The sequence below is a fragment of the Heterocephalus glaber genome, unplaced genomic scaffold (assembly GCF_053883595.1).
Source record: "Heterocephalus glaber isolate CG9 unplaced genomic scaffold, H.glaber_assembly_v1.0 deba00001610, whole genome shotgun sequence".
In the NCBI taxonomy this organism is placed as follows: Eukaryota; Metazoa; Chordata; class Mammalia; order Rodentia; family Bathyergidae; genus Heterocephalus; species Heterocephalus glaber.
Genome location: NW_028258381.1, coordinates 38,772,712 through 38,800,157, shown reverse-complemented (window position 1 = coordinate 38,800,157; position 27,446 = coordinate 38,772,712). Strand labels below are relative to the sequence as shown.

General features: G+C 42.0%; 1 protein-coding gene and 1 non-coding gene across 4 annotated transcripts in view; both read right to left on the bottom strand.

Annotated features, from left to right (window-relative positions):
- Nucleotides 1-27,446, bottom strand: part of Lmtk2 (lemur tail kinase 2) — an 89,849-nt gene that overhangs the window by 49,947 nt on the left and 12,456 nt on the right. For 2 of the 3 annotated variants that reach the window (XM_004840467.3, XM_004840468.3), the window contains exons 2-5: nucleotides 14,770-14,894; nucleotides 11,356-11,500; nucleotides 5,737-5,810; nucleotides 1,868-1,986 (exon numbers count right to left, since the gene is read on the bottom strand). In XM_004840467.3, coding sequence (XP_004840524.2) covers nucleotides 1,868-1,986; nucleotides 5,737-5,810; nucleotides 11,356-11,500; nucleotides 14,770-14,894 — 463 coding nt within the window. The remainder of the gene's footprint in view (nucleotides 1-1,867; nucleotides 1,987-5,736; nucleotides 5,811-11,355; nucleotides 11,501-14,769; nucleotides 14,895-27,446) is intronic. The other variant, XM_087195876.1, reaches the window with a different exon arrangement.
- On the bottom strand, nucleotides 170-275 carry LOC147822715 (U6 spliceosomal RNA). The gene has a single exon (XR_015445523.1). It is a non-coding gene; the product is annotated as a U6 spliceosomal RNA (small nuclear RNA).

Below are 27,446 nucleotides of genomic sequence, written 5' to 3'. Positions count from 1 at the left end.
GCTGTCAAAAATGAAGTGGCCCCAACCAAAACAGCAGGGCTCTTTGTAGATTCCCTACTCTGTTCTGTTTGTCTGTGTGTCTACCTCTCTGGCAACAGCACAGTCCTCATGACCGTAGCTTTACACGAGGTTTAAAAGAGGAGAGCAATTCTTCTAAGTTTATTACTTCTCGTTCTTCTTTTAGCTCTTCCATATGACTTGCATCCTTCTGCATGGGGCCATGCTAATCTCTGTATTATTCCAATTTTTAGTATAAGTGCTGCTGAAGCAAGCATTCTAGTATTATACAGAGGTTTTAAGATTACTGGGATTTCAATAGGAAATGCAGTAAACTATCAATTTGTGAAGACTCAAGAACTTTACTACAGTCCTTTAGTCCGTGAACATTGCAGATTTTTTCATGTATTTATAGCTTTGATTTTTTTTATCAGCTTTTATAGTTTTTATGTAGTTTTTAGCATCCAAGTCCCAAATGTTTTTATTTTTGAGAAATTAAATATTATAGTATTTTAATTTTAGTTTTCATGTAGGTATTGATAATCTACAGAAATAAAATTGACTTTTTAAAATTAGGGAGGGGGATGTACTTGGGATGGAACCCAGGGCCTTGTGCCTGCTAGACAAGTGTTCTACACCCGCGAGCCCAACACTGACTTTCGTATGTTGATCTTGTACCCTGCAATTTCCACACCATGTTGAGTAACAGGAGTGACAGCAAACATCTATGTGTTGTCCTCATCATAGGACAAAAAGCATTCAGTCTTTCAACATTAAGTATGATGGCAGATGCAGGGTTTTTAGAGCTCTGAATTAAGTTGATGAAGTTCAGCTGTATTTTTATTCTTTCCACTGTTACCCTTCCTTCTTTTTTTATTCCCCCTTCCTTCCTAAATGTTCTGAGATCCATTCTTTTATTTCTTTTTTCCGTAGAAAAAAATGTCTTTTAAGAGTAGATAAGATTTTTGGAAATAAAACTTAGTTTTCCTTCATCCGAGAATGTCTTGATACTTCCTTTATTCTTGAAGAATATTTTCTCTGGATATATACTTCCATGATTCTTTAGCACTTGAAAAATGCTATCTCATTTCCTTCTGGTCTCCAGAGTTTGTGACAAGGAATTCACTGTCATTCAAATTGTTTTTCTCTTTCAAAAGTTTTTGTTTGTCTTTAGTTTTCAGAAGTTTGGGTTTAATTTGATTGGAAGTTGCTCAATTTCTTCAATCTATAGGTATTTTTGTCTTTTTAAATTTAGTAATTTTTTAAGCCACTGTTGTTTTGAATGCTTCTTTTCAGCCATATCTTCTATATCCCTTCATTGTAAGATATCCATGACATAAATGCTGTTATAGTCCCCAGTGTCCCTGGGGCTTCATTCATTTTTTTCCAAGTCTTTTTGTTCAAAGTAGGCAATACTTTCTGTTTCATCTTCAACTTCACTGCTTTCCTGTCTCCTTTCCATTCTGCTGTTGAACTCGTTAATTTCAGTTACTGTATTTTTCAATTCTAAAGTTTCCATTCAGGTCTTCTTTCTGCCTCCTTTGTTGAGATCGTATTTGTTACATGTTTTATGTGTACTGCATAAGTTCACTGAGGCACTCCTGTGATGACTGCTTTAAAATACTTGTCAGATAATTCTAGCATCTCTGCCACCTTAGCATTGGCTACTTTTTATTACTCAAGTTGAGCTCTCCTGGCTCTTCAGATGAAAGTGATTTTCAGTTGAAATTTGGACATTTTGGATCTTATGAGACTCTGGGTCTGTCTTAATCATGTATGCTGAAAGCAGAAACCTCAAGGTAGTTTTCAATGCTTGATTTCCAAAAGACCACACACTATGTTTACAGAATACATGCCAAGGCTTACTTACTAGTAAGGTTCGCCATTTTTCAAAAAAACATCTTGTTCCTTTGGGCTTGCACTTGCTTTTAACTCCTTCACTATTACTCTTGCTACACTTGTGCCCGTATAAATCTCTCCAAGGAGGACCTAAAACCAAAGAACAGTTTTTTTGTGTCACTTTCATCAAAATGATATGGAAGTATGTCTCATTTACCTGCAAATGGAATTCAGAAAAACAAATTAAGTGACAACTAGATGGCCTTCTATTACTTTACATATTAACTTACAAAAAGCTTAGAAAACCCAGATATTTTTTCAGGAAAAGGGCCATTTAGATCTATTCATCAGGGGGAGATTGGAGGGCAAGAGGAGAAGGAGAAGAAAAAAATGATTAAGATTCTATATGTATCTATGTATCCCAACCATATACTAATAATAAACTAAACTATTCATTATATTTACAACATTCATAACATATAAACATACATACCTATATATCTTTTCTATTTATTTTAAACCACATTTTCATAGCAATAAACCATAACATTATAGAAGAGCAATTTATAAGTTCAATTCAAACATAAATCAAGCGCTTCTCAGAAACACTTCAACTAAACTGTCATTTAGTTTGCTGCCCACATGAGGAAGGAAGCTAACAAACCGCCTATGTACAAACTGCTGTTGCGCTGAAAATTTTTTAAATCCATCAACTTCCAACACCAGCTCTTTATTCTCAGTGAAATCTTCAAAGGCAAGTACCAAAATTTCAGTCAAAAGAGAAGGATAAAGTTCCACTAACATTAGCAGAACACAAAGCAAGAAAGGTCCACCTCATCTAAGAACTAGCTATGAGAAAAATATTAAATGTAAAACAGGACAGTGCAAAAGCATTCCAAAATACAGTTATTTCATCATCTTAAAATGATGACAAAGTAAAGCTTTTAACCAGAAAATGATGTAAACTAAATGACTTCTTTTTGAAATAGTTCATGGCTGGCATGGTGACACACACCTGTAATCCCAGCTACTTACAAGGCTGAGGCAAAACTATCACAAGTTCAAGGCCAGCCTGGGCAACTTAGCAAGACCCTGCCTCACAATAAAAAAATTAAGAAGCAGCTCAGTGGTAGGTGCCCCTGGGTTCAATTCTGAGTTCTGAAAAAAGAATTTATATTTTTGTAAAGTAAATTAATTTTTTTGGTACCCGGGATCAAACTTGAGACCTTGTGCTTGCAAGGCAGGCAGCAGAACCACTGAGCTAAATCCCTGGCCCATAAATTAATTTTTTATTTATTTTTATTTATTTTTTATATTTTGGTACCGGGGATGGAACTCGGGTCCTTGTGCTTGCGCAGCAGGCGATGAAACCACTGAGCTAAATTTTAATATTCCAGATAGAGTAAAAACTTGAATAGAACTCATCATGTTTATCAGGAACTTAACGGCAGAAAAGTGAAGAGAATATGAAATTCCATAATGAGCCAAATCATATTCTTTGTCGCCAAAGACTCCTTTGTGCACGTATAACAACCACAATACAGGGCTGGGGATGTAGCTCAGCAGCACAGCGCCAGCCTGGCAAGCACGAGACCCTAAGTTTAAAAACCCCGGTACCAAAAAGAGAAGAAACAAACCTCATAATATATAATAAGCATAACAATCCTAAGATGTTAATTTAAAGGGGGTAACAATGGGCTCAGCTTCTCCCTCCATCACCACTAGCATTTAAGGTGCTCGATATCTTCAGGGCCAATTCATTTACCACCTGCACCTCTCAGTTCTTTTACCTCATGTCTAATCATGCTTTTTACATTTCAGCAGCTCCCACCAAGGCTCTAGGTCCAGCTAATAAGTACGGCATGGTCCAAACCTTGGATTCTGACCTGTCCTTTGCCACCAGTCCCTTTATCTCTAATTCACCTTCATCTACCACGAGGGTCCAACTCACCCTCCAAACCCACCACTGGTAAGGCTTTCCCCCGAGCCTCCCTCACTCCCGTCCTGTCCTCCACCACTCCCCTGCTATCTCTGAAATGTAATAGTTCAGCCAAACCCTGGTGCTGGGTTACAGTCAACTACCAGCCTACAATAAAACACCAAGAGCTGAGAAAAACACTATCACGATGACTGCTTTTATTATAAATTTGTCAGGTCCTCAGCGCTGCCCTCCTGCATTTCCCCAGCCGACTCTCTTTTTCCCAGACAACTTTCACACCTCCTGTTCAGACTTCCTATGTATCTCTTCTCCTCCCTAAACAAAGAACTGGCCTTCCAGCCCCCGGAACAACCATCAGAAGTGCACATCCTGGGGCCGGGGATTTAGCTCAGTGGTTCCAGCGCCTGCTGCTCAAGAGCAAGGTCCTGAGTTCGATTCCCGATACCAGAAAAAAAAAAAGTGCACATCCTCATTTTAACACCACCTAATGCACCTGCATTCACACCCGCTGCTTTGGCCTCATTGCAAGACAGAGACACTGTCTCTACTCTAGGACCAAGTCCTTCAATTATGCTAGTGACCCTGACTTCCTGATCACCAAGAACTTTGCTCCCATGACTTCCCTTTCTTTCCTGCACCATCTGTGCCCTCCCCTCCACACAGTCATGGTGAGACAGCTTCCCATCCTAGGCAAAGAGTACACCATAAAATCTGCTCCTGGCCCTCAGGATGTCCCCAGACAGATGCTTCTCCAGGTTTCTGCTCCTTTTTAGAGTGAAACTCAAAAGAGAATTGTCTAAACACGCTGTATTCTCCTCCTCCTTTCTTAAATTCTTTCCTTGCAAGGCTGTGCGGTAGCTATTCCCTAGACAGTTTCCTGCCAGGACACCAAGGACCTCATGTTGCTGAGTCCTCATTCTCCTAGTCTTGATCTTGCTCACTTTGGAAGCTGCAGCACTTGCTACAGGTACAACTGACCCTCCTGGGGTGTGTTCTTGACCCACTTTCCAAATGCTCCTCTCTCCCACCTGGCTCCCTCCTCACTGGCTGCCCTGACTGTGCTGACCTCTCCTGCTGCAAGGCCTAAGGATTCAGTCCTTATGTTTCTCTCTTATCTTCATTTTGAAATCCTCAATGGGTTAATCTCAACTTGCTGCTTGAAATCCTGTATCATCAATATACTGAGTTCGCCCTCTTGAACTCTGGATCTGTACTTCCATCTGCCCTTATAACGCTTAAAAGCACTTTAGAACTGTAGATACAGATACTGAATACATCTAGAGCACAGGATTCTGGAGCCAGCCTGGGCAACACAATGAGACCCTATCTCTCTTTTGTTTTTTGAGGCCAGGCTGGCCTCAAACTTGCAGCAATCCTCCTGCCTCAGCCTCCTGAGCACTAGGATTACAGGTATGTGCCACCACACCTGGATTGAGACCCTATCTTTTAAAAGAAAAGGAACAGGGCACCTCCAGAGAGCTCCTTTGCCCTTTCTACCATGTAAGTACACACAAGAAAGTACAACTCATGCTCCAGAAGCTGAATCAGCCACCACAACTTGATCCTGGACTTCCCAGTCTCCAGAAGGTGAGAAATACATTTCTGTTATTTTTCAGTTGCCCAGTTTGTGGCACTTTGTTATAGCAAGACTAAATGAATCAAGACAACCTTCTAAAAAGAGATACACATAGGGCCAGGGATTTAGCTCAGTGGTTCTGGCACCTGCCTCGCAAGCGCAAGGTCCTGAGTTTGATCCCCGGTACCAAAAAAAAAAAAGAGAGATACACACTCAAGAATGCTGGAGCTCACATTCCCATGTGGTTACAGGGGTCAAAGGGAAGCTCTACTCATACAGCAATGTCTACACAGAATGCGGAATGTGAACTGATACAGTTCTTAATTAGCTGTAAATTATACACTATAATCAGAAGGGAAAACAATAAAAGTGAAGAACACTTTACCTTTCCAAACCAGCCATTTCCAATTTCCTGTATATAGTTTAGATTGTGGCGGGCAACTTGAGACTTCAAACCTTCTGTAGAAAAAAGAACACTGAGAATGTAAGTATCTAACTAAAATAAATGTTAAACACCTAACATCTAAGATATAAATACTAACCTAAATTTAATGTTTGTGCTAATAAAGGTAGAAACAAATACATAAAAAGCTGCTTTCAAATAATGCTAAAACACTTGCAAGTTTTAATACTGACAATATTTTTGAATGTGTATTCTATTCAATTCTTTAATACTTCGTACTGTTTTTCTGATCCAGTAATTGTAATGTGGGAACACCCATCAAGTGGACCAATACAGGCATAACAGGAGTCTTGGAAGTAAGATAAGAATAAGAGAAAAAGTATTTGAAGACACAATGGTAGAAAATGCCCCAAATCTGCTAAAGGACATGAATCTATACATCCCAAAATCTCACCAAACTCCAAGTAAGATAAGCTCCAAGTAACATAAGAGACCCATATCAAGACACATTAAAATCAAACTAAAAAACCAGAGACAAACTCTTATAAGCAGCAAGAGAAAGGCAATTCATTATGTATATGGGATGCTCAATAAGATTAACAGCCATTACTCATATAAAAACAACAACAACAACAACAACAAAACAGGCAGGTCAGAAGGTAGCAGGCTCACAGGACAAAGTACTGAACAAGAAGACCAGTCAACTACAAACTCCATCCTGGAAAAACTCTTTTAGAAATGAAAGAGAAATTACAACATTCTCAGATGAACGGATGTGTAGGAGTTTACAGCCAATATATCTGTCCTACAACCAATGTCACTGAGGAATGAAGCAAAAAGACAGCAAACAGTAACTCAAGCTGCCTGAAGGAATGAAGATCTCCAGTAAGCATAACTAAACAGGTAAACAGAACAGCCAATATTATCCTATTAGGGTATATTTTATTTCCAAAGTGATTTAAAATGTTTTAAAATGGGCTGGGGATTTAGCGCAGTGGTGCTGTGCTTGCCTGGCAAGCATAAGGTCATGAGTTAGATCCCCGGTACCAAAAAAAAAGAAAAAAAACATATATATGTGCTTTAGAAATTATAAATCCATGTTAATGTACACAAAATAAATAAAGATGTAATTTGTGACAATGTAAAGGGAGGGAATGAGCTGTACAGGAGTAGAATTCTTGTGCCAAGCTGATATCAACTTGAACCCAATTGTTATAAATACAAGAGGTTACTTATAATCTTTATTGTAGTCACTAAGAAAATATCTAAAAATATATTCAAAAGGCAATGAAAAGGAATCAAAATAAATAATAATTCATATCAAAGTTTCAGTAGATTGCTCTGCAGAAATAATAATTAGAAATTCTAATCCAAATCATATGAACTGCAAAGGATCCCAAAGAACAAAAAATTTTTTTGAAAAGAAAAACAAAATTATAGGACCCACACATCTCCTATTTCTACCACAAAACTAAAATGACAGTAATCAAAACAGAGTGGTATTAGCATAAGAACAGGCATATCAATCAATACAACTGAGAGTCCAGAAACAAATCCAAACAAATATAGTGGACTGATGTTCAAAAAGGATGCCCAGACAATTCGCTGGGGGAAAGAACAGTGTCTCCAAACACTGTTATTCAGAAAACTGTACAGCCACATGTAAAACAATTAAACTAGATCCTTACCCTATACATTAAAAAGAAAAAACAAAACAAAACAAACAAACAAAAAAACAGGTGAAAAAACTAAATTTAGGAGCTAAAACTATAAAGCTCAAAGACAACACGGGGCAAATCTTCATGACCTTGGATTTGGCAATGGTTTCTTAAATCAAAAGCACAAGCAACAATAGGAAACAAAGTAGATAAACTGGAATTCAACAAAATAAAAACTTTCATACAACAAAGGCAGGTATTAAGAGAGTGAAAAGAGAACCTAAAGAAGGTGAGATCATATGAGCAAATTACACGTTATAGTGAAGTTATTATAATTAACACAGAGGTACCATGACAAGGAATAGACTGTTAGTTTCAATATGAAGTGTTCCCCAAAGATTCATGTATTAAGGGCTTTATTCTCAATGCAGCAATGTTCAAAGGTGGGGCCTGCAGAGGTGATGAGATCATGAGGGTGCTACCTTCATCACTGGATTAACCTGCCGATGAATTCATTGCTAAAGGGCTATCAGGAGGTGGGGCCAGTTAGAGGAAGTAGGTCACTGGGGTGTTCCTTTGAGGGATCTATCTCTCCTCCCTGGCTCCTTCCTCTCCGGCTCTTTCCCTTTCTCTCTGCTTCCTGGTCACCAAGATGTAAACAGCTTTCTGTCACCCCCTTCCACAGTGATGTTTCTGCCTCACAACAGGCTGAATACAATGGTGCTGGGTGACCACAGACTGAAACCCCTGCAACCGTGGACCAAAATAAACCTTCCTCTTTTAAATTGTTTATCACAGGTATTTGTCACAATGACAGAAAGCTGACTAACATACAGATTAACAACAGAGAACAGAAAGTCTAGAACAGAGCCATGAACATAAAGAAGCGGACAGGAAAGGACCAATGAAAAGGAAGCTGAAAAAAGTACAGTAATCTACAATAAAAACTGAACTTGGATTCCCATACTCAAAGATTAACTCAATGTGAGTTATGGACTCAAAGTAAAGCAAACTGTAAAACACTGAAAAATAAAAAGGTAGGGTCTCTACCTAGGGTATGCGTGAAGCCCTGGTTTCAATCCCCAGCACCAACACAAAGACTATACACACACACACACACACACACACACACACACACACACACACACACACGGAAGAAAGGACAGAAAGAAGTCATTTTGATCATAGAATAGGGAAATATTTCTTAAGTTACAAAAAGTATCTTTATTTTTTTAATACCTATACCTTAAAACTTAGAACTCTAAAAAAGACTAGTAAATTTTGACTTCTAACAAGATTGTTGACTATATTAAAATCAGGAAATCTGTTCATCAAAAAAATCTATTTTTGTACATAGTGATTGTTTCTTTTTTAGAGTGCCATTTTGATTTCCTTTTCTGTGTATTTTTGTGGTTACCATGGGAATTATAGTTAACATTCTAAATTTATAACAATCTAGTTTGAATTGATACCAACTTAGCTTCATAAGCAATAGCACAAACCATCGATGCCCAACTGGCAAAAATACTGGTACAATTTCTGAGGAGGGTAAAGTGGTAATATCCATTAAAATTCTAAGAACATACACTATTTGACTCCTTCTAAAGACATATTCTACAAATATATTAGTGCAACATGTTCAAGATAACTTTGATAAAAGCTTTATTTTTAACAGCAAAAAGTTAGAAACAATCCAGATACTCCTCAGTCACTACCTGATGCTTTTTGGTTTTTTTTGAGATGATCTTCCTGTGTTGCCCAGACTTGTCTCAAACTCTTGGGGTCAAACGATCCTCTCACCTCAGCGTCTGGAGGAACGTGCACCACATCCAACCTTACTGTTATTTCTTTTCATCTTTACTTATCTTACCTGAGGCTTGCATTTCTTTAATTAATAATGAAGTTCTCCCATTGACTGGGCATTTGAATTTCTTCCCATGATTTTCTTCTTTCATATCCTCAGCTTATCTTTTCTAACGGAGTACTACTCTTTTCCCTAGGTTATTTGTGTGGACTCTTAATACATAACAATTTTCTGAGTTTACAAATACTTTTTGCTACTATGTCAAATTGGCATATGGTACATTTTTCCACGCAGAATATTTCATTCCATGAATTAGATTTGGCAATACTTTCTTTTATGGCTTCTAGGCTTAGCATCATGCTTGGAAACGCCTCTTATATCCCAAGACGATAAAATTACTTTGCATATTCTAACCAGAGAAATTTAAAGTGATTTCTTCCTATTAAGAGTGATTTTAGGGACCAGGGATTTAGCTCAGTGGTTTTGCCGCCTGCTGCGCAAGCACAAGGACTCGAGTTCAATCCCTGGTACCAAAAAAAAAAAAAAGGTGATTTTAGAAGAGAAGGCTTCAGTAAAACAGAAAGAAGGGCAGATACAGATAAAGTCAAAATGGCTACCTGGCTCGCTATAATTTCTCTCATGGCATCTCTGCCTGCATTCCCATCTATCCCGATAGATCCTAAAGAGAAGCTCCTAGTCTCTTACCTGTCTCACCTTCCAGCCTAAAGGATGGTTCTGAGGCCAACTGGAATGTCTCTCTCAGGTTGCTCCTGCTGATCCAAGGACAGAGAAGCACCTTTCCTTCCTGGCTACAAAACTACAAGGAGACGGACCTAGACCTGCCAGCAGCCATGCTTGAGACAGAAGAGATAAGCCCTTTGGGGGCCAAGCTGACATGCAAAGGGAAGGGAACACGAGCAGTGGACATGGAGCACCAGTGGAGATCAAGGCCCTGGCTTGGCTGTCTCCAAGGTCGGCTTTATCTCTACTTTTCCCATGGTCTGGGACTCTTTCCTACTGATGCTGATCTGAGTTGGGATTCTACCACTTAAATTAATTCAGAGGGGTTAAACAACAGGCCTGTAAAAGATGCAAGTAGCCTTTCAGGGCTGTTCTTAAGTACCAGGAAAGCAAATTATCAAATAAGCAATAATAAAGCAGTTCAGTTTAGAGATGAGTGCACTTAAAGTTGTCCCAAGAACACAGTGGGCTCCTTTCAAACTTCACTCATCCAGCTGAAGTTAGGTTAATGTTACAGAAATTAAAGCTAAATACTACACGCTATTACTTTTAAATGTTGTAAAACCTATGAACATTAAATATACCTGACCTGACAAATACTTTACATGAGAGACAGCAGGAGAACCATGCTTCACCTTACGTTTTTTTTAGCTATGAATGCCTACAGCCGACTAGTCTGTTTGGGTTTATATTGCCCTAAAAACACCCAACACTGTGTACAGGGTACCACAAAAAGCAGGCTCTGTACTTATAAAGGCTTAGAAACAGCCTTCTTTTAGCAGTCTTGGAAAAACTCCCTTCTTGAACCACTATTAGCCATATTTCTTTTTTTTTTTTCCTTTTCTTTTTTGAGACAAGGTCTCTCTCACTAAGTCTCCCAGGCTGGCTTTCAATTCATGGCAATCCTCCTGCCTCAGCCTCCAGAGTGCTGGGATTACAAGTGTGCACCACGACACTGGGCAGTCATATTCTATAACGAAGAATCAATTAACATCTGATCAGACCTCTACCTTAAGAAGCCAATCTTATTAACACATCTAATACACCCTTCTTCCCACACGCAGCACATCCTGGAGGAAACAGCAATATCTTCTTGGCAAGACAATCAAAGTCCAGAGCTGGTAGAGAGGCTAGGAGTCCTGTCAGGGGTTCAGGTTCTGTGCATCAGAAAGGCCAGTCTCATTCTTATGTCAGACCCTGGGGCCAGCAAGGGCAAGATAGCTTCTGCAGCATGGGATGGGCCTGACCGCTAGAACACAGCTTCACTGGGAGCAGAAGGCAGGGAAACAGAGTAGCAGAGAAGATAGGCAGCTGCTATTTTATGAACACAAGGTTTGCTCCTATCTCACTGCTCAGAAGTAATTCATGAAAAGCTGATGTTAGGATATCAGGTCTTACCCACAGAAGGCTGGAACTGTGATGGAGCTGGGAGCGAGATATTTGGTACTGAAAGTGTAAAGACTTCTGCTGGGGACTGGACAGATGGGGTGTCTTCTGCTGGTGGTGTGAAATCTATCTCATCATCAAAATTATCTTCAAATTCCTAAAACCAAAGGGAACAGGTATTAAAAAGTCACCGGCTAACATTTAAGGTAGGACAATTCACTCATTTAGAACACAATGCTAGAATTTTCCCTGCAACTTGTACTTACTTCAAATAGAAAAGTATATGTAATTGTGCTCCCCAATTCCAAAGAGCAGAATAAATAAGATCTGAAGATAAATTGCAAATATATGATGTAACTTTAACAACTGATACAATGAATTTAAAGGCAAATTTTTCTAAAATGATCATGAAACTTAAAACAGAAATACTCTTCCATGTTCAAAAGTTTATTTTTAAATTATAAGAGCTTACACAATTGCTTTAATTATTATTTATTTTCACAAGTCTCTTTGCATATTGAATCAAAACTGATTCTATTTAAAAATTTTATATGCATTTTAAAATTGCAATGTGATTTCTATAAAAATAAAAGACAGTTCCAAGACTCAGAAAAAATATTTTTAAGCGAGTCTCATTTTTCTGGAAAGAGTAACAATGGAAAAACTACAACACTGGGCTGGGCATGGTGGTGTGCACCTGTAATCGCAGCACTTCGGAGACTGAGGAAGGAGAATTCTGAGTTCAAGGCCCACTTGGGCTACACAGTAAGTTCAAAGTCAGCCTGAACTTCATAGCGAGACCTTGTCTCAAAAAACAAAGCAAAGCAACAAAAAACCCACAACACCTGGTAGAAAAATTAAGACCAGTGTAAACTGTGTGGTATGTAGGGCTGGGGGTGTAGCTCAATGGGAAAATACTTGCCTAGCATGTGTGAAGCCTTTGGGTTTCATGCCTAGCACTCCCCTCCTCCCAAACAAAAATAAAACCCCACACAACTGTGTGGCATCTAAGTGTAATCAACATAAAAGAGCGTCCAATTTTCTAAAGATGGTAACTTTAAAAATGAAGATGCACAAATTGGCTGTGGAACCTTTATAAAAAACTCTAGGGTAGGGCCAGGGATTTAGCTCACTGGTGCTGCCACCTGCCTCGCACACAGAAGGTCCCAAGTTCAATTCTTGGTACCAAAAAAAAGACAAAAAACTCTAGGGTAGAAATCTCTCTTGATCCTTTCTTTCCTCTTTACTGTGATGTGGGTGTTCCTCGGGGTCCAGGTCAATTTGAGATAAATACATTAGGTTGCCAGTTGTTGGTCTGTTCAGATAACTACCAAGTGTCACCTCTCGGGGCACCACACCAAAGCTGAGAGCAGCACAGCAGACATGACTCTTTCATTCTTCTACCAACAGCCTTCCTCTCAGCTTCCTTTTCTACCACCTTCCCTTAGCCCCTACCCAATACAAGGAGAAACTAACAGTTAACAATGGTGGATTTCTCTGACATTTATGTTTTTGACGCATGTGAGAAGACACTGTTATGTACTGTTCTAGAAAGCATTAAAGGACATTATTTACTATTTGATGGGGCGAAGGCAGGAAAAATAAGACACTGTTACTTCAGTCTATGAAGGCATTTCTGAACAGAAGATATTGTTCAGTTTTCATTTTGGACATTCCTAAAGGTTCTCTCATTAAAAGGACTGTGTTCATCATGCCTAATTTAAAAATAACACTGCTTAAACCCTGGCAGTAGAGGTGATATCATGTAACACTAATAAAAATGAGGTGCAGCTGGGCCACTCTTACAGTTACTCCCATGGTTTGCTGGATGAACTTGGCCAAGTCCTTCTACCAGACTGTAGCTTCCTGGTCGCAAGTGACTTCCCTGGGATAGTTCACCTCTGAAACTGCAGAGCTCAAAATCCAAAGGAACCCGAGGAGTCACAGATGGCAATAAATACTCTCATTGAGTCACATGAACTCTAGAGTGGAAGGGGCCTAGCAGCAGAATCACCTGGGCACCGTGGATAACAATACAGGTTCCCAGTCTTGACACTTAGTTACAATAATGTCCCTCATTCAATAACAACACTGAAAAATGGGAGGACAATGAAGGCAAGTATGAGGTATCACGAAACACGAGAAGAGACCAGCTCCAGTGCCAGTCACATTTAGCTTTATCTTTGTCCCAAAATGGCCAGATTTCAAATGTGCTAAGTCCCTCAGCAAGACTGACTGTGAAGGGACGCAGATTCTCTGCCTACACTCGTGCCCAGTAGGGTGGTCAGTAAGTGCCGAGAGCAGTGTCTGCAGTGATGTGACGGCCCAGGGGCTGGCGCTGTGCACAGAGCCACCCTGGGCACTGGCACGGACAGGCCGACTCGTGACTGTGGCCTGTGCTGCAGAGTCCTGCCCGAAGCCCTGTTCTCGACCTGCAAGGGAGACACTGTGTTGGGCCGAGGAGAGCACATTTAAAAAGTCCTCAGAGCTACCACCAGACTGTGGATAAAGCCAGCACACAATCAAAACAGGAACAAGGCTCTAAATACCAGGTCTACACGCCCAACCGAAAGAAGAAAAGAAGGTTTTGGCAAGAAGAAAATTTTGTTTTCCAAATTGAGCCAGTGACCCCCCAGATGCCTGGGGCTGCCCTAAGTACACACTAAGGCCATCTTCTCTGCCTGCAGGCACTCATGTTTCTCCCCAGGAATTGTTTGTTAACAAGTACGTACAGAGCCCTAACACAGGCCAGCTTGTTCTGGGGTGGGATTGCCCAGCTGGTTGACTGGTAGAATCCATCAACCAGAGGTACAAAGCCAGCCCCTCAGTTATCCCTCCCTGGACCAGGATTTTACAGTTCGTGGCACTCTTCTCTTTGGGAAGCTCAAAGTTTTAAGATAAACTTGAGGTTTCAAACTCTTCCTCATATACAAAACATAGGGGAACTCCTCATCTCAGTGATCTCATGACCACAAACTCACCCAGCCTAGAAAAAACAAAACCAGTCTCCCCTCCCCCTTTTTGTGGCAAGCGAAATTGATCATCATGCTGTAGTCCTCGCTCAACAAACGCTTAAAGCTCATCGCAGAAGGTGCCTATCGTCAGAGATGTTCTAAGGCAGGGCTGGCAAACTACAGCCAATGAGCCAAATCCAAAGCACTCATTTGTAAACCAAATTCTACCGGCACAAAGCTATGACCATGTGTTAACAAAGTACAGTATCCGTGTCTGATACAATTCAGTGGCAGAGCTGAAGGTTGGGTAGCTGTCACAGAGACTGCATGGTCTGCAGTGTTCACTGCTTCATAGGGCAGAAGACCTTTACTATGCCAACCCCTGCTCCCAAGAAGCTGGGATATAAGGCCACTGTATGATAGATGAGCGTGTCACGAGATGGTTTCAAATACTCCAGCAATCTGTGCTCACCTTAAAATCTATTTCTGGGTCCTTACAGCAGGAAACACAGTTTGCAATTAACACTATTAATATCATTAAACTGCACACAGACAGGATCACAAATGTTGAGGGAACTTCTGCAACAGGCACCTCCCCTGGAAAGAGAAAAACAGTATTGAAAACAAGTACATTCCAAAAGCAACATTAGTTACCAAACTCGTATGTTTTCTTCCAGATATAAATGAGACCAAGGGTTAATAAAATAATGCTTAACTGCTGAAGAAAAAGCTGATGGTCCCCCAGAAAGAATGGGTGCTATCAGGCAATCAACCAATAACAAATGCTGGCGGGGCTGTGGGGAGAAAGGAACTATTGGCGGGAGTGCAGACTGGTGCAACCACTGTGGAAATCAGTATGGAGATACCTCAAAGAACTAGGACTAGAGGTCCCATTTGACCCAGCTATTCCCCTGCTGGGGATCTTCCCCCCAAAATTAAAAGCATCATACCACAGCGATATATGTGCACCCATATTTATAGCAGCACAGTTTGTAATAGCTAAAACTTGGAAACAGCCCAAGTGCCCATCAACTGGAGACTGGATAAAGAAGATGTGGTTGTTGTTTTTTTTAATAAAATGGAGTACTACTCAGCCATAAAGAACAAGAAACTAGATACATTTATAGCTAAAGGGATGCACATTGAGGCGATACTCTGAAGTGAAATAAATAGGACACACATGTGTAATACCGGAAAAAAGAAAAGAAAAGAAAAGAAAAAGCTGATGGTCATTTCAATATAAGAAGTTGGTTATTTTTTAAAAACATTTTATTTTGGGCTCGGGATGTAGCTCAGTGGCACCATGCCTGCTGGGCAAGCTCAAGGTCCTGAGTTCAATCCCCAGTAAAAAGAAGAAAAAAAAAAAAAACCAAGCATTTTATTTTGAACTCATATTGGATTTATTTAGAGAAGAAATGCAGAGAGAATACAGAATTCCCACATACCCCTCCCTCACCAAGCTTCCCCTGATGTTCAAGCCTTATATTTCCATGGTACATCATCGAAAGTAGGACAGTGACACTGGTACAACACTATTAACTGTATTTCAGACTTTCTTTCGATTTTACTGTTTTCTCCACTTAAGGCCTTTTTGGTCACTAGGGTCTAACGCAGGTTACCAACGTCGCATGTAGCCATCATGCTCCTAGTATGCTCCAATCTCTGACAGTTTTGCAGTCTTCCCGTGTGTTTCACAACTTTGACATTTCTTAAGAGTAGTATCTGTCAGTTATTTTGTGGCATAACTGGGTGGTCTGGTTTTTTTTCGTAGGACTACAGTGAGATTACAGATATTTGGGAAGAATCTACAGTATCCCATAGTGAACTGCCCTTGTCCTTGTGTCAGATCGGACCACGTGACTTGCTCTTGGTGGGGTGAACTCTGACCATGTGGTCTCACCACTAGAAAGTTATCCCTTTTCGGACTCTGTCTTAGGAGCAAGTCCCAAAGTCCAGTCCACACCCAGAGAGAAGGGAAGTGACACTTCCTGGAGGGAGGACTGATAAAAGAGTTTGCACACATGTCAAAGATAATTACTACGATAATTACACATATCAGCGGTGGGGTACTGATTTTTTTTTAAATGGTGATGTTCTAGTTTTCTTGATCCTTCTACACTTTAGAATTCTTCTGTAAGAAAGACTTCAATTATTTTATTCCATTGTTTACACAGTCATGGACTAATGGACGTTTATTCTGTGGGTTATAATCCAATACTACCACGATTTATTTTGTGGCTAAACTGTTCTAGCTTTTCCCACTGGGGGCTCTCCCAAACTGACTGCTGGGTCCTTTTGCTGTTCCCCATCGTCTTCATTTTTCTCCAACACTTCCTCACTTTCTGGCACTACTGGAAGCTTCAGGCTCCTCTTGTATTTTCTTTCTTTTCTTTTCTTTATTTTTTTTTGAGCAAAGCCTATGTAGTTCAGGCTGGCCTTGAACTCACTATATAGGCTAGACTGGCCTCAAACTTGTAGTGAGTGATCCTCCTGTCTCAGCCTCCATAGTGTTGGGATTACAGGGGTGCACCACCATGCCTGGCTCCTCTTGTATCAGCCTATTGTCCAAGGATCCCTGACCATGATAAGGACCTTCTAACAGAATAGGGTCTCCAAACTACAGTCTGTGACCTGCTGCAGCTTGGAGGGCTGTCTAGAGAGGAATGACTTACATATCTCTAAAAGGGCTGCTTAAAAAAAAAGAAAACAAAAACAAAACAAAGCAAGACTGTGAGATGGATAAGGAGCCAAAGAACATAAAATATTTTACTTTTTGGCCCATCCCTACTCAGGCATAAAGATTTTTACATCTTATTTTTAGTAGGGACTTAATTCTCTGTAAAACATTCACCTAGAGTAATCTGAACCTTTTTTGTTGTTGTTGTTGTTAGAACAAACTGCTAAGTCTGGTGCTTTACTAAGACAAACTTTTTCTTAAAATCCTCATCTATGGCTAATTAAGTGCTCCACTGAACCAACGGGAAGGTAGACACAGGTTAACAATGCCACCATTTTTTTCTTATGCACAGCTATGGGAAGGAACCCACTCTGTGAGCAAAACACATTTTTTAATATAAAATAACTTCAACAAAGACCAGAGGAAGTCTAAAATTAACAGCACACAAGACTACATTCTTTCTCAAGACCCAAAGGCCTAGCTGTGAAAGTGATGCTGGAACCACATTGTTTCCAGTGGTACCCAGGTGCTGCTCAAGCCTTCCTGACATCTGTGCCCGTGATGACTCCAGTTAGGCAACAAAGCACACAACAGAAGACAGTCCAGACAGTTTACACAGAAGGATGCCTGACAGCCCCTCCCCAAACCAATCTAAAGAAAAATCAGTAAAAATTAACTTTCACTGAGAACTAGAATTTACTAACCAGACACATCTTCCCACACCTGGAAAACGAACCATTGTGAGGAACTCGGGCCTCCAGCAGCCAGGATCCTATGAATGAAAACTAACAGGGCTCTCTCTCTCTTCCTCCTTGCAGCCGGCTGCTGTCTTTCCCAGTCTGCCTGGTGCTTCCTCATTGGTATTTATTCTTAATAAGTCTGCTTCATTCCCCAGACTGACATAATCAAGAGTAAATACGACTCCTGAGGATTACATGGCAAACTGCTTTCACATGCAGCATGCTGCATTTTATTCATCTTTAAGCCCAGCCTGCCCACTGCACTTCAACAACCCTGGAGCTCAGGTGCATCACACGCTTGAAACCAAGTCAGTTTCACTGGCAGCATTTCTTTTTTTGTAGCGGTACAAAAACAAGGGTGTGACTTCTAACTGATGGCATCTGAGATCTGATAAAACACACAGCATTATTTCACTCCAATGTCACAGCACCTCTGAGGTAAGTGGACAGCTCCATGTCACAGATGAGGAAACTGATAAGGCAAAGAGGCTTAGCAGACCCCAGGGCAGGTAAAGGGGCCAAGTCCCTCCCTCCCCCGCACTGCAGCCCCACCTCTGCCACTTAAAGCTTTCCAGTGTGCACAAAGCCCGATGTGCTTGGAGCCCAAGGCCATCATCATTAATTAAGGCAGTTCATAATTCTGACACCAAGTTAACCCGACCTCTCTTTTCACCCATAACTGGTTTTCTGTTCTTCTCAATCTTCACACAGCATCATTTACTATAAAGTTGGATCAGGACTGCCTGAAAGCCAGCCCAATTACCTGATTCACATGGTCTTCTGTGAGTCACCAGGTAGGCATGAAAAGTCACACCCATGTTAAAAACAACTGAGTTAGGCCACTTTTTGCCCTACCTTTCTACAGTACTTATTTCTGCTATGAGGCTGCAGAGGTATCTGCTCTCGCTTCCTTGATTTCCTCAAAGCAGACTGCAGATACTCAACCTCAATGTCTAACAGTGCCCTTGAAAGGACTCTACAAATTACTGCTTGAGGAATTTCCTAGGTAGTTTCAAGAAGACAATTTCAGCTACCACTTGGAAAAATTATTTTATTTACTGGTGTTTTCTTTTAATTACTCCAAAACACTGTGCCTTAAATAAACTCCACCAGTGGAGGAAACAATTCCATAAAAATGAGGAAATGAAACCATAGCTTGAAAGGTCAGATGGGTTTGCACAGACCACAGAAAGGAAGTAAATTTTAGACGTGGGGAACCACAATTAAAACCCCCAGGCTCTGGTGGTCAAACCAAAAATCCAACCCCATAAAGGTTCCTGGTTACAACTGGCAAGAAACTATGAAGAAAGGCAATCTTCCTCTAATAGTCCCAGCCTACAGCATTCTGAGTGCTTAAGTCAAACCAATCATCTACTACAGAAAAACATCAACAGTGACAGGAGTGTCACCATACATCTAGACAGCTTTCCCAACTACACACCAAGGAGGATAATTAGAGGTTTGGGGTACTTCGTGTGCTTCCCCAAGACACTGTTTAAAAACATCTGGCTTCTCTACGGTGCATTCTGAGAGTTTTCATTTTACAGTTTTCAAAGCATTTTAATAGCTGTCTAGCACCTGACTTCATAAGCAGAAAACCTGAGAAACTCTTAAGAGGTAGGTAGGTACATATTATTTGCTTCAGAGACAGGTAATTTAGAGAAGGTGGTTTGTCAATAATGACTCAGGGTAAGTCAGCAGCACCACCTGACTATTAATTCAACCACTATAAACCGAGCCCAATTATCTGATTCATCATGCCTGGAACCTCCAATGGGACTTGAACACACATATAATTAACTAAAGACTTGCCTGTGAGTCCACTTTTGATTCAATAAAAATTATCAAAGGTCCACAGGTAAAATGATGATCAGTATGTAGATCCACTAGTGAACACACAAGCTGAAAGTCTAATACTATCATTCCTTTTTCAGTTTCTCACTGATTTTTATAAAGAGAAATTTCCTATTTCCTATTTGGTTACCTGGTGGTTCAAGTCACAGGGGCAGGGAGAGGCCAGATACTTACATCTGTCTCTTCCTCTACCACCTGTTGAAAAGAATGAGTCTGTTTACTGTAACATTTTCTGGCAGTTACTAGGCAGGAGTGGGACTGGCACAGTTTGGGTTACTATGCAGGAATGGATTCAAGCTCCGTAGTGAGTTTCCATCCAGTGTAGCTACCCTTACCAACGCTCACACGGTCTTGTCTTTGGCCAGCAGCCCTGTGCAGGCTGGCTGCCGGGATCCCAGCAGGCTTGGAGTGCACTGCGTCCTGGTGTGTCCCACGCTCTTGGGTGCTTTCTGTCTCAGACTTCCTAGCAATCATTTCTTCCAAGAACCTGAGTTCCTTTTAGGGTAGGGAACCTGCTTCTCTAAAGACCCCAGCCTCAGGCACAAGAGCTGTTTATTCAATGCTGGTATCACAACTACTGCAGGACACGACCTGGTACTCAGGGTCTGTGACTCTGACAGCTGGTACCAATGTGGTCTGAGCAGTTCCCTTCTTGCACAGTGTATGAGTCTGTTTCTCAGTATTATAACCAAGTATCTGAAGCTGTGGAATGAACAAGGGAGTTTTGGAGATTGAAAGTCAAGAAGGGGCAGCAGCCTGTGATGAAGCCCTGGTGACATATGATGGGAGCACATGTGAGAAGCATCATTTGGCAAGACAGGAAGTGACAAAGCAACTCAGGGGCTGGCTTGTTTTTCTTTTTTACAGCACTGGATCAAATCCTTGCACATGCTAGGCGGATGCTCCACCACTGAGGTATATCCCCAGCCCGTGGGTCACAGTAACTCATTCTCAAAAGAATAACCAATGCATCCCGTAAGACCAGCATCAATCCCTTCTGAGGACAGCACATCCAGGGACCTAAGACCTCCCACTGGGCCCCACTCCTGAAAGGTCCACTGCAATGGAAACTAAGCCTCCAACCTGTGAACCCTCGAGGGGCAAACCACATCCAAGCACAGTGGCACATGCCCCAGAACAGAGATCAGGAACCTGTGGCCTGGGAATGAAATCTTGCCCACAGTTAGTTTTCTACTGTAGCTAAAAATAGCTACAATTTTACATTTTAAAATAGGAAAATTCCAAAATCATCTTTCATGAGTGAAATTTGTATCAGTAGCTGTTAACACAAAAGACAGAAGACATTACTGTCTCCTGATGGCAAAACACACTATCACCTATGAAATAATATTGCCCCAAACAATACAAACAAAATATCAAACCTGAATCTAGGGCCAGGGATTTAGCTCAGTGGTTCCGCCACCTGCCTCGCAAACACAAGGTCCCAAGTTCGATCCCCAGTACCAAAAAAACCCAAAACCAAACCTGAATCTAACCAAGCATCTAGATCCAGATTCAAATGTACTGAAAAGAGAACAATGTAGCATTTTAAATACTACCCCAGGAATGTAATCAGCAAAATGTAGACTATCAAAGGCCCTTGGGGCAGGGGAAATGATAAATTTTAAGGGGGAAGATAAACATTTAAGAGACTTAAATGACACACAAACCAAGTGCACTGTACAGATATTATCTGAATCATGACTCAAACTATTAAATAATTATAATATTTGAGACAATGGAATTCAAACATTGAGTAACTGACCACATTCAGGAAGTAAAATTTATTTCTCTAGGAAAGTTAACAGTAAGGCACTTATGCTTTAATTAACAGTAGCTCATTCATTAGTATCTGAAATTTGCTTTAGAATAGCATGATGGGGGCCAGGGATTTAGCTCAGTGGTTCCACCACCTGCCTCGTAAGTGCAAGGTCCCAAGTTCGGTCCCTGGCACCAAAAAAAAAAAAAGAATACCATGATGGGCAAAAAGGGAGGATAGGAGTTCAGGCTGGGTGAGAGGTATGTGGGAATTCATTATAGTACCCATCTAGTCTTGCATATGACTGAAGGGGGTGTGAGGAGCTTTTGGGGGGGCTTGTTTTAGCAGTACCGCAGACTGAACCCAGGGTCTTCACACTGAGCTATGTTCCCAGCCCTTTTTTATTTTTTACTTTGACACCGGGTATCCCTAAGTTGCCCAGGCTGAGCTTGAACTTGCAATCCTCTTGCCTTACCTTCCACAGCGCTGGGATTACAGACATGAACCACCACACCTGGCTTATTTTTTCATTTATTAAATAAGCAACTTTCTCATCCATTAAATAAAAAGGTTAAATAGAGAAAAAGTAGTTATAACAATTTACAATCTACACCCTTATGTACTCTTGATAAATTTTAGTTTGCTAAGGCTGCTGCAACAAAGTATCACAAACTGGGTGACTTAACCAAAACTGATTATCTCACCTCTTTTAGAGGCTACAAATCCCAGATGACAGTGTCAGCAGCCCTCAGAGGGGTTTGTCTTGCATCCTCTGGCTGCCTTTTTACCTCTTGTCCCTCTTCCTCAGTGACCTCTCTCAGGCCTTCCCAGCTGATCTTCTGTCACTTCAGTCTTTCATCCTCCCCTACCACTGACACACCACATACCTCGATTAATTTATCCTCTCACCCATCATGGAACCATCCCTGAGGCCCCATGGTTAGTGTCCCTAACTGTGGATGCTCAATTACCCAAATCTGCACGTCACAGCATTGATCATTCTGCACCTTAAATGCCCATGACTTCCCTTCTAGATAAATGAGGTCAGGGACCAGGCTTGTATAATCCGCTATGAACACCCAAAGGACAGGCCAGGAAAAAAACAGGGGGAGAGCTAATAACTACAGGGCACCAGCAAGAGAGGGAAGATGAACAACAAGCAAAGGGAGAGCGAGACTAACCCAGAACTAATCCAGGGTTAGCAGAATAAACATGTTTTCAGGGCAGACAAGTAAGATCTGAGAAGCAGCATTCCTTCCATAATTTCAGGCTCTGGCTTGGCAATTTTATAAGGGCTGGGGCTGTGGCTCGGTGGTAGAGTGCTTGCCTAGTACGGATTCAATTTCCAGCACTACACACGCACAATTCCCAGGGGAGCACCAGTGTGTAGCTCAGTGGTAGAGCACTTCACCTAGGAGGCTCACCCACAGGCCCTGGATTCTGGCCCCAGCACCAGAAAAAGCAAAAAACAAAAAACAAAAGCAAAACTGGGGGATATGGGTTAATCAGACAAGAAAACTTGTAGAACTGAGGGAAACTAAGAACCAGAAATCTGAACTGGCCTGACAGAAAACCCACCTCTAAAATACAGTTTTCACCTTTAAAACAAACAAACAAAAACAACAGGCTAGGACCAAGAAAAATATCTTCCTCCTCCTCCAACACTTTGACTAGCAGCACTGCACCCCAAAGACTTAGTCAAATGACTACTCATCACACCTTTTGGCGGAAAAACTGTAGATAATCACTACAGGTCATGCATATTTTTAGTTAACACCTCAAAATTATAAAACCATGTATTATAAAGGTTTCTCTGCTCTTAGTGTAACTACTCATCTATTCATAATGTTATATGCCTTCTAATATTAGAAAAGAAAGGAAGTGAAACATAGCCCTAAATATACTCCACCACACACAATGGCAAGTGGCACCCTGACGACCTGGGCGATCAATCAGATTCCACCGAGACTCCTAAGCGGAAGACCAGCAGCCCAGGGAAACGAAGCACACTGTGTGCCAATCCCACTGGCCAAGTGTTCCTCTCGTTACCAGTGACTTTCAAGGTCGGCCCCCCAACTGTTCTCTCACACTTACAGAAAGGTTATCTAATTTGAGTGCTAAATACCTGTGGGTAAGATCATTTTATAGGAAACTGCTGGTTTCTGTCAACTGATTCCATTATGACCTGTCATCTGAGCGTTAATATCACCCCCACTTTTAGAAAACTATTTAGAACCCTAACACTCGGGAGGCTGAGGCAGGTAGAGCGAGTTTGAAGCCAGTTTGGGCTATATAGTGAGTTCAAGGTCAGCCTGAACGACATGGCAAGACCTTGTCTCAAAAAACAAAATAAAATACAAATAAATTTAGGATAGGGACTGCCACAGAAAGGCTGGTGACACCGTGGCCATGAGAATGCCGGGCCTGGATGACTGGTCATACTTCCGACTACCTGAAGGAACTGATGGCATGGATACTCCGTGAGCTAGAATCGTAACTAAGCTGATGGCTCAGATGGACGGTGCAGGAAACCACAGCACTGAAATGTCTGTCACAGCCTTGAATCGGGATCTCCCCAGTCCCCGAAGCCGCCTTGGCAACAGGAAGCATGGAGCCCAGAATCAGAAACACAGAGCCACCTTCCCAGGGATCCCCGCCCACAGCTGGCCCTCAGGTGCAGTCCTGACATCTGTGGAAGTCATCTGTCTCTCACACAAGTGCCTGCCAGAATCAACATGCAGCCAGTTCTATGGCAGCACGACACGGCCAGGAGGGGACAGGACATGTACACAGCACTGGGCAGCCTGACATGTCCTACAAAAACGTGTCCCCCTGTGTCTGTAAAGCTTCTGGTAACACCCTGTTGGAATCTGCGCTTACCTTCCTAAGGTCTAAGGGAAATTTTTGCTAACAGGACTGAAAGGTATTTCTAGGCAAGATGTCCTTAAAGTTTTCCCTTCAGTGAAAAAGGAGATGTGGTATGGTCGGTCATAAGGGATGGGACGGGAGTGGAGAATTCATTATATTGCTGTCCACTGTTGCGCACGCTCAAGTCTCCATGATTATTTTTGAAGTACCACCTTCATAATTAAGCCACCTGCTTCCAACACTGACCTTATCAGGGTTCCTTCCACATAGCACATGAAGGCACAACCACCTAAGATTCTTATTTCACAATGCTGTCTTTATATCATACAGAAAGATAAGACCAAAGATAATGTCATCCAAGATAATTAAGTGCCTCTAGATAGTGTCCAGCCCATGATAAAAGACCTACAACAATCAGCAGGGCTCTGGGAGAGGGGCATCTTCTACTGGAATGGGTGCTCAGTCAGCCCACTGAGAAACCCACCAACCAATAAGCTCCACTCAGCTCATTCAGTCATTCAACAAACATTTGCTAAGCCTCTTTTATAGGATGGGGCAACTGCTATAGCTTCTGGGAATATGGAAATGGGAAAAAAAATGTCCCTGCACCCAGAGCTTACATTCTCACCCCGGGGAAGACAGACAACAGCAAACAAACGTACACTACCTGGCATGGAGAGGCACTATAGGAAACTAAAGCAGGGGGTGGCAGGGGAAACTGTTACTTTATATGAAATGATCAGGCAGGTATGTTTGATATGACAATAATTTACACAAGAAATAATGGTGATGTGACCTGGGAGTTATGAAATACTAATACTTAGGTGTTTATTATTTGCCAGGAAAACTCATCCAACCCCACAATGATCCTCTGGGGAAGGTACCTGTTTTAAAATGAGGAAGCACAGGGGCCGGGGATTTAGCTCAGTGGTTTCGCCGCCAGCTGCGCAAGCGCAAGGACCCAAGTTCGATCCCTGGTACCAATAACATAACATAACATAACATAACATAACATAAAATGAAGAGGCACCAACAGAGGCGACGTAACTTACCGAAGGTCAAAGCCACCCCAGCAAGGGTAGGGCGGGAGCCAGCTCTGCCAGAACAGTGGCAGATGAGGGCGCAGTGTGAGGGGAAGGGGCAAGGAGGAAATCTCCATGCAGTTTTTTTTTTTTCTGGTACCGGGGATTGAACTCGGGACCTTGCGCTTGCGAGGCAGGTGTCAGAACTAATGAGCTAAATCCCCGGCCCGCCATGCAGTTTTTACAACCTGACTCTTGGACATGAGCAGACCCTTTAGGAGCTCTGTTTCTGAGAAAACTTCTTAGGTGAAAGACAGCGACCCACACAGACAAAAAGAACTTGAAGGAAACACAACACGAGGGAGGAGGTTTAGGAAAAGAACCAAACCAAAGAACTGTAATTAATACTTTCAGCATGAAGAAGAGATACTACATTCACGAGAAAGACGCTATTTCAAAAGGAGGAGGAGGGGCCGGGTGTGCTGGTGTCCTCACAGCCCTCTTGGAGGCTGAGGCAGGAGGATGGCAAATTCAAGCCCAGCCAAGTCAGTTTAGCGCCGCAGCAAAACACAGGGCTCTCAAAATTCAGAGGGTTCGCTGAGGGTGCACATTAATGAATGGAAAGAGACCCATCAGGACACAACCTGCCCACTATTCAGAATCTAAAGCTTTTTCATTTTGTTTTGCAGTGCTGGGGGTCGAACCCAAGGCCATCTCACTGAGCTACATCTCAGCCCTTTTTTACTTTTTATTTTGATACAGGGTCTCAATAAGTTACTAAATTCCCCAGTATGGGCTCAAACCTTCTGCCTCAGCCTCCCAGAGTGTTAGGATTACAGCAGAGAACCACACCAGGCTTAAAGATAAAATCTTACAAGCTCTCAAGGAGGGGAAAAGGGAAGTTACATAGGAAAGTAACAGGCCAGAGGGCCCCAGCCTTCTCCACAGGACGTGGAAGGCAGCCAGCACAGCATCATTCCAAGCCCAGCACAGGGTCCAGAGGCTCCAGGACAGACCAGCCATGTCACAGAGACTGAAACACCTGCTCAGGGGCCTGGGACTAAGGATGTGTAGATGAAACGAACAAATAATAACAAGGGGCAAGTCCAGGGAAAATAAAAGATGCCAAAGAAAAACACTATAGAGTCAGCTGTAAATAGTATTTGCAGACACAGAAATATACACGGGTAGGAATTTCACCAAGTTTGAATAACTGTGAGGGGAGGTGTATGTGTGTCGATATGTAAGTCCTCTCTTTTGCAGTAGAAATTCAGTGTCTAATTGAAGCAACAAAGAGGTAAAGCAGGTGAGTTAGCAGTATGGCTGAACAGCTGCAAGTGGGTATCCATGGACACAGGCGGAAAGGATGGACACAGGGACAGTATGGGACAGGTTCGCCAGGTTTGTTATAGCCCTGGAAAACTAAGTAAGTCATTTACAAGCAGATTATATAATGTACAAACACATAAAAGGATTCCGGAAGGAGAAAAAAAGAGAAAAAGAGAGAAAACAACACTTAAGGACAGGGTAAAGAAACATCTCAACAGGAGAGAAGGGAAGGATGCTGTAGAGCTAGAGTGCATCACATCACCTCGGGTGGCAGAAGACAGCATTTTAACCTGGGTTCAATCCACACATACACACAGACACATGTGCACACGCGCGCGCGCGCGCGCACACACACACACACACAGAGCTGGTCTTAAGGAGCTGAGAAAGCAGCAGCAGCCAGGTGCAGCAGCAGCCAGACACACCTTAAACCCAGCACTCAGGGAGGCAGAGGCAAGCAGGCTTGCAAGTTCAAGTCCAGCCTGGGTAACTTAAGGAGCATCTATCTCAGAAAGGGGTTGGGGGGCAGGGATACTGCTCAGTGGTACAGCACTTCTGAGTTGAATCCCCCAGTACTGAAGAAAAGAAAAAAAAAGAGGAGGAAAAAAGCACCTGTCAACTACTCCACATAGTTCTGCAGTTCTAAGGACTGAACCCAGGGCCGCAAGCATGTCAGGCAAATGCTCTACCACTGAGCTACACATCCCCAGATCTTTTATTCTGAGACGGGGTCTCATTAAGTTGCCTAGGCTGGCCTAGAATTTGTGATCCTCCTGCCTCAGCTGCCGGGTAGCTGGGATTACAGGTGTGTGTCACCACACCCAGCCCACCTGCTTTTTAAATGCCTGCCTGTGCACTGGAAAAGGATATGCAAAGTACTACCTGTGGGTGAGCAACATT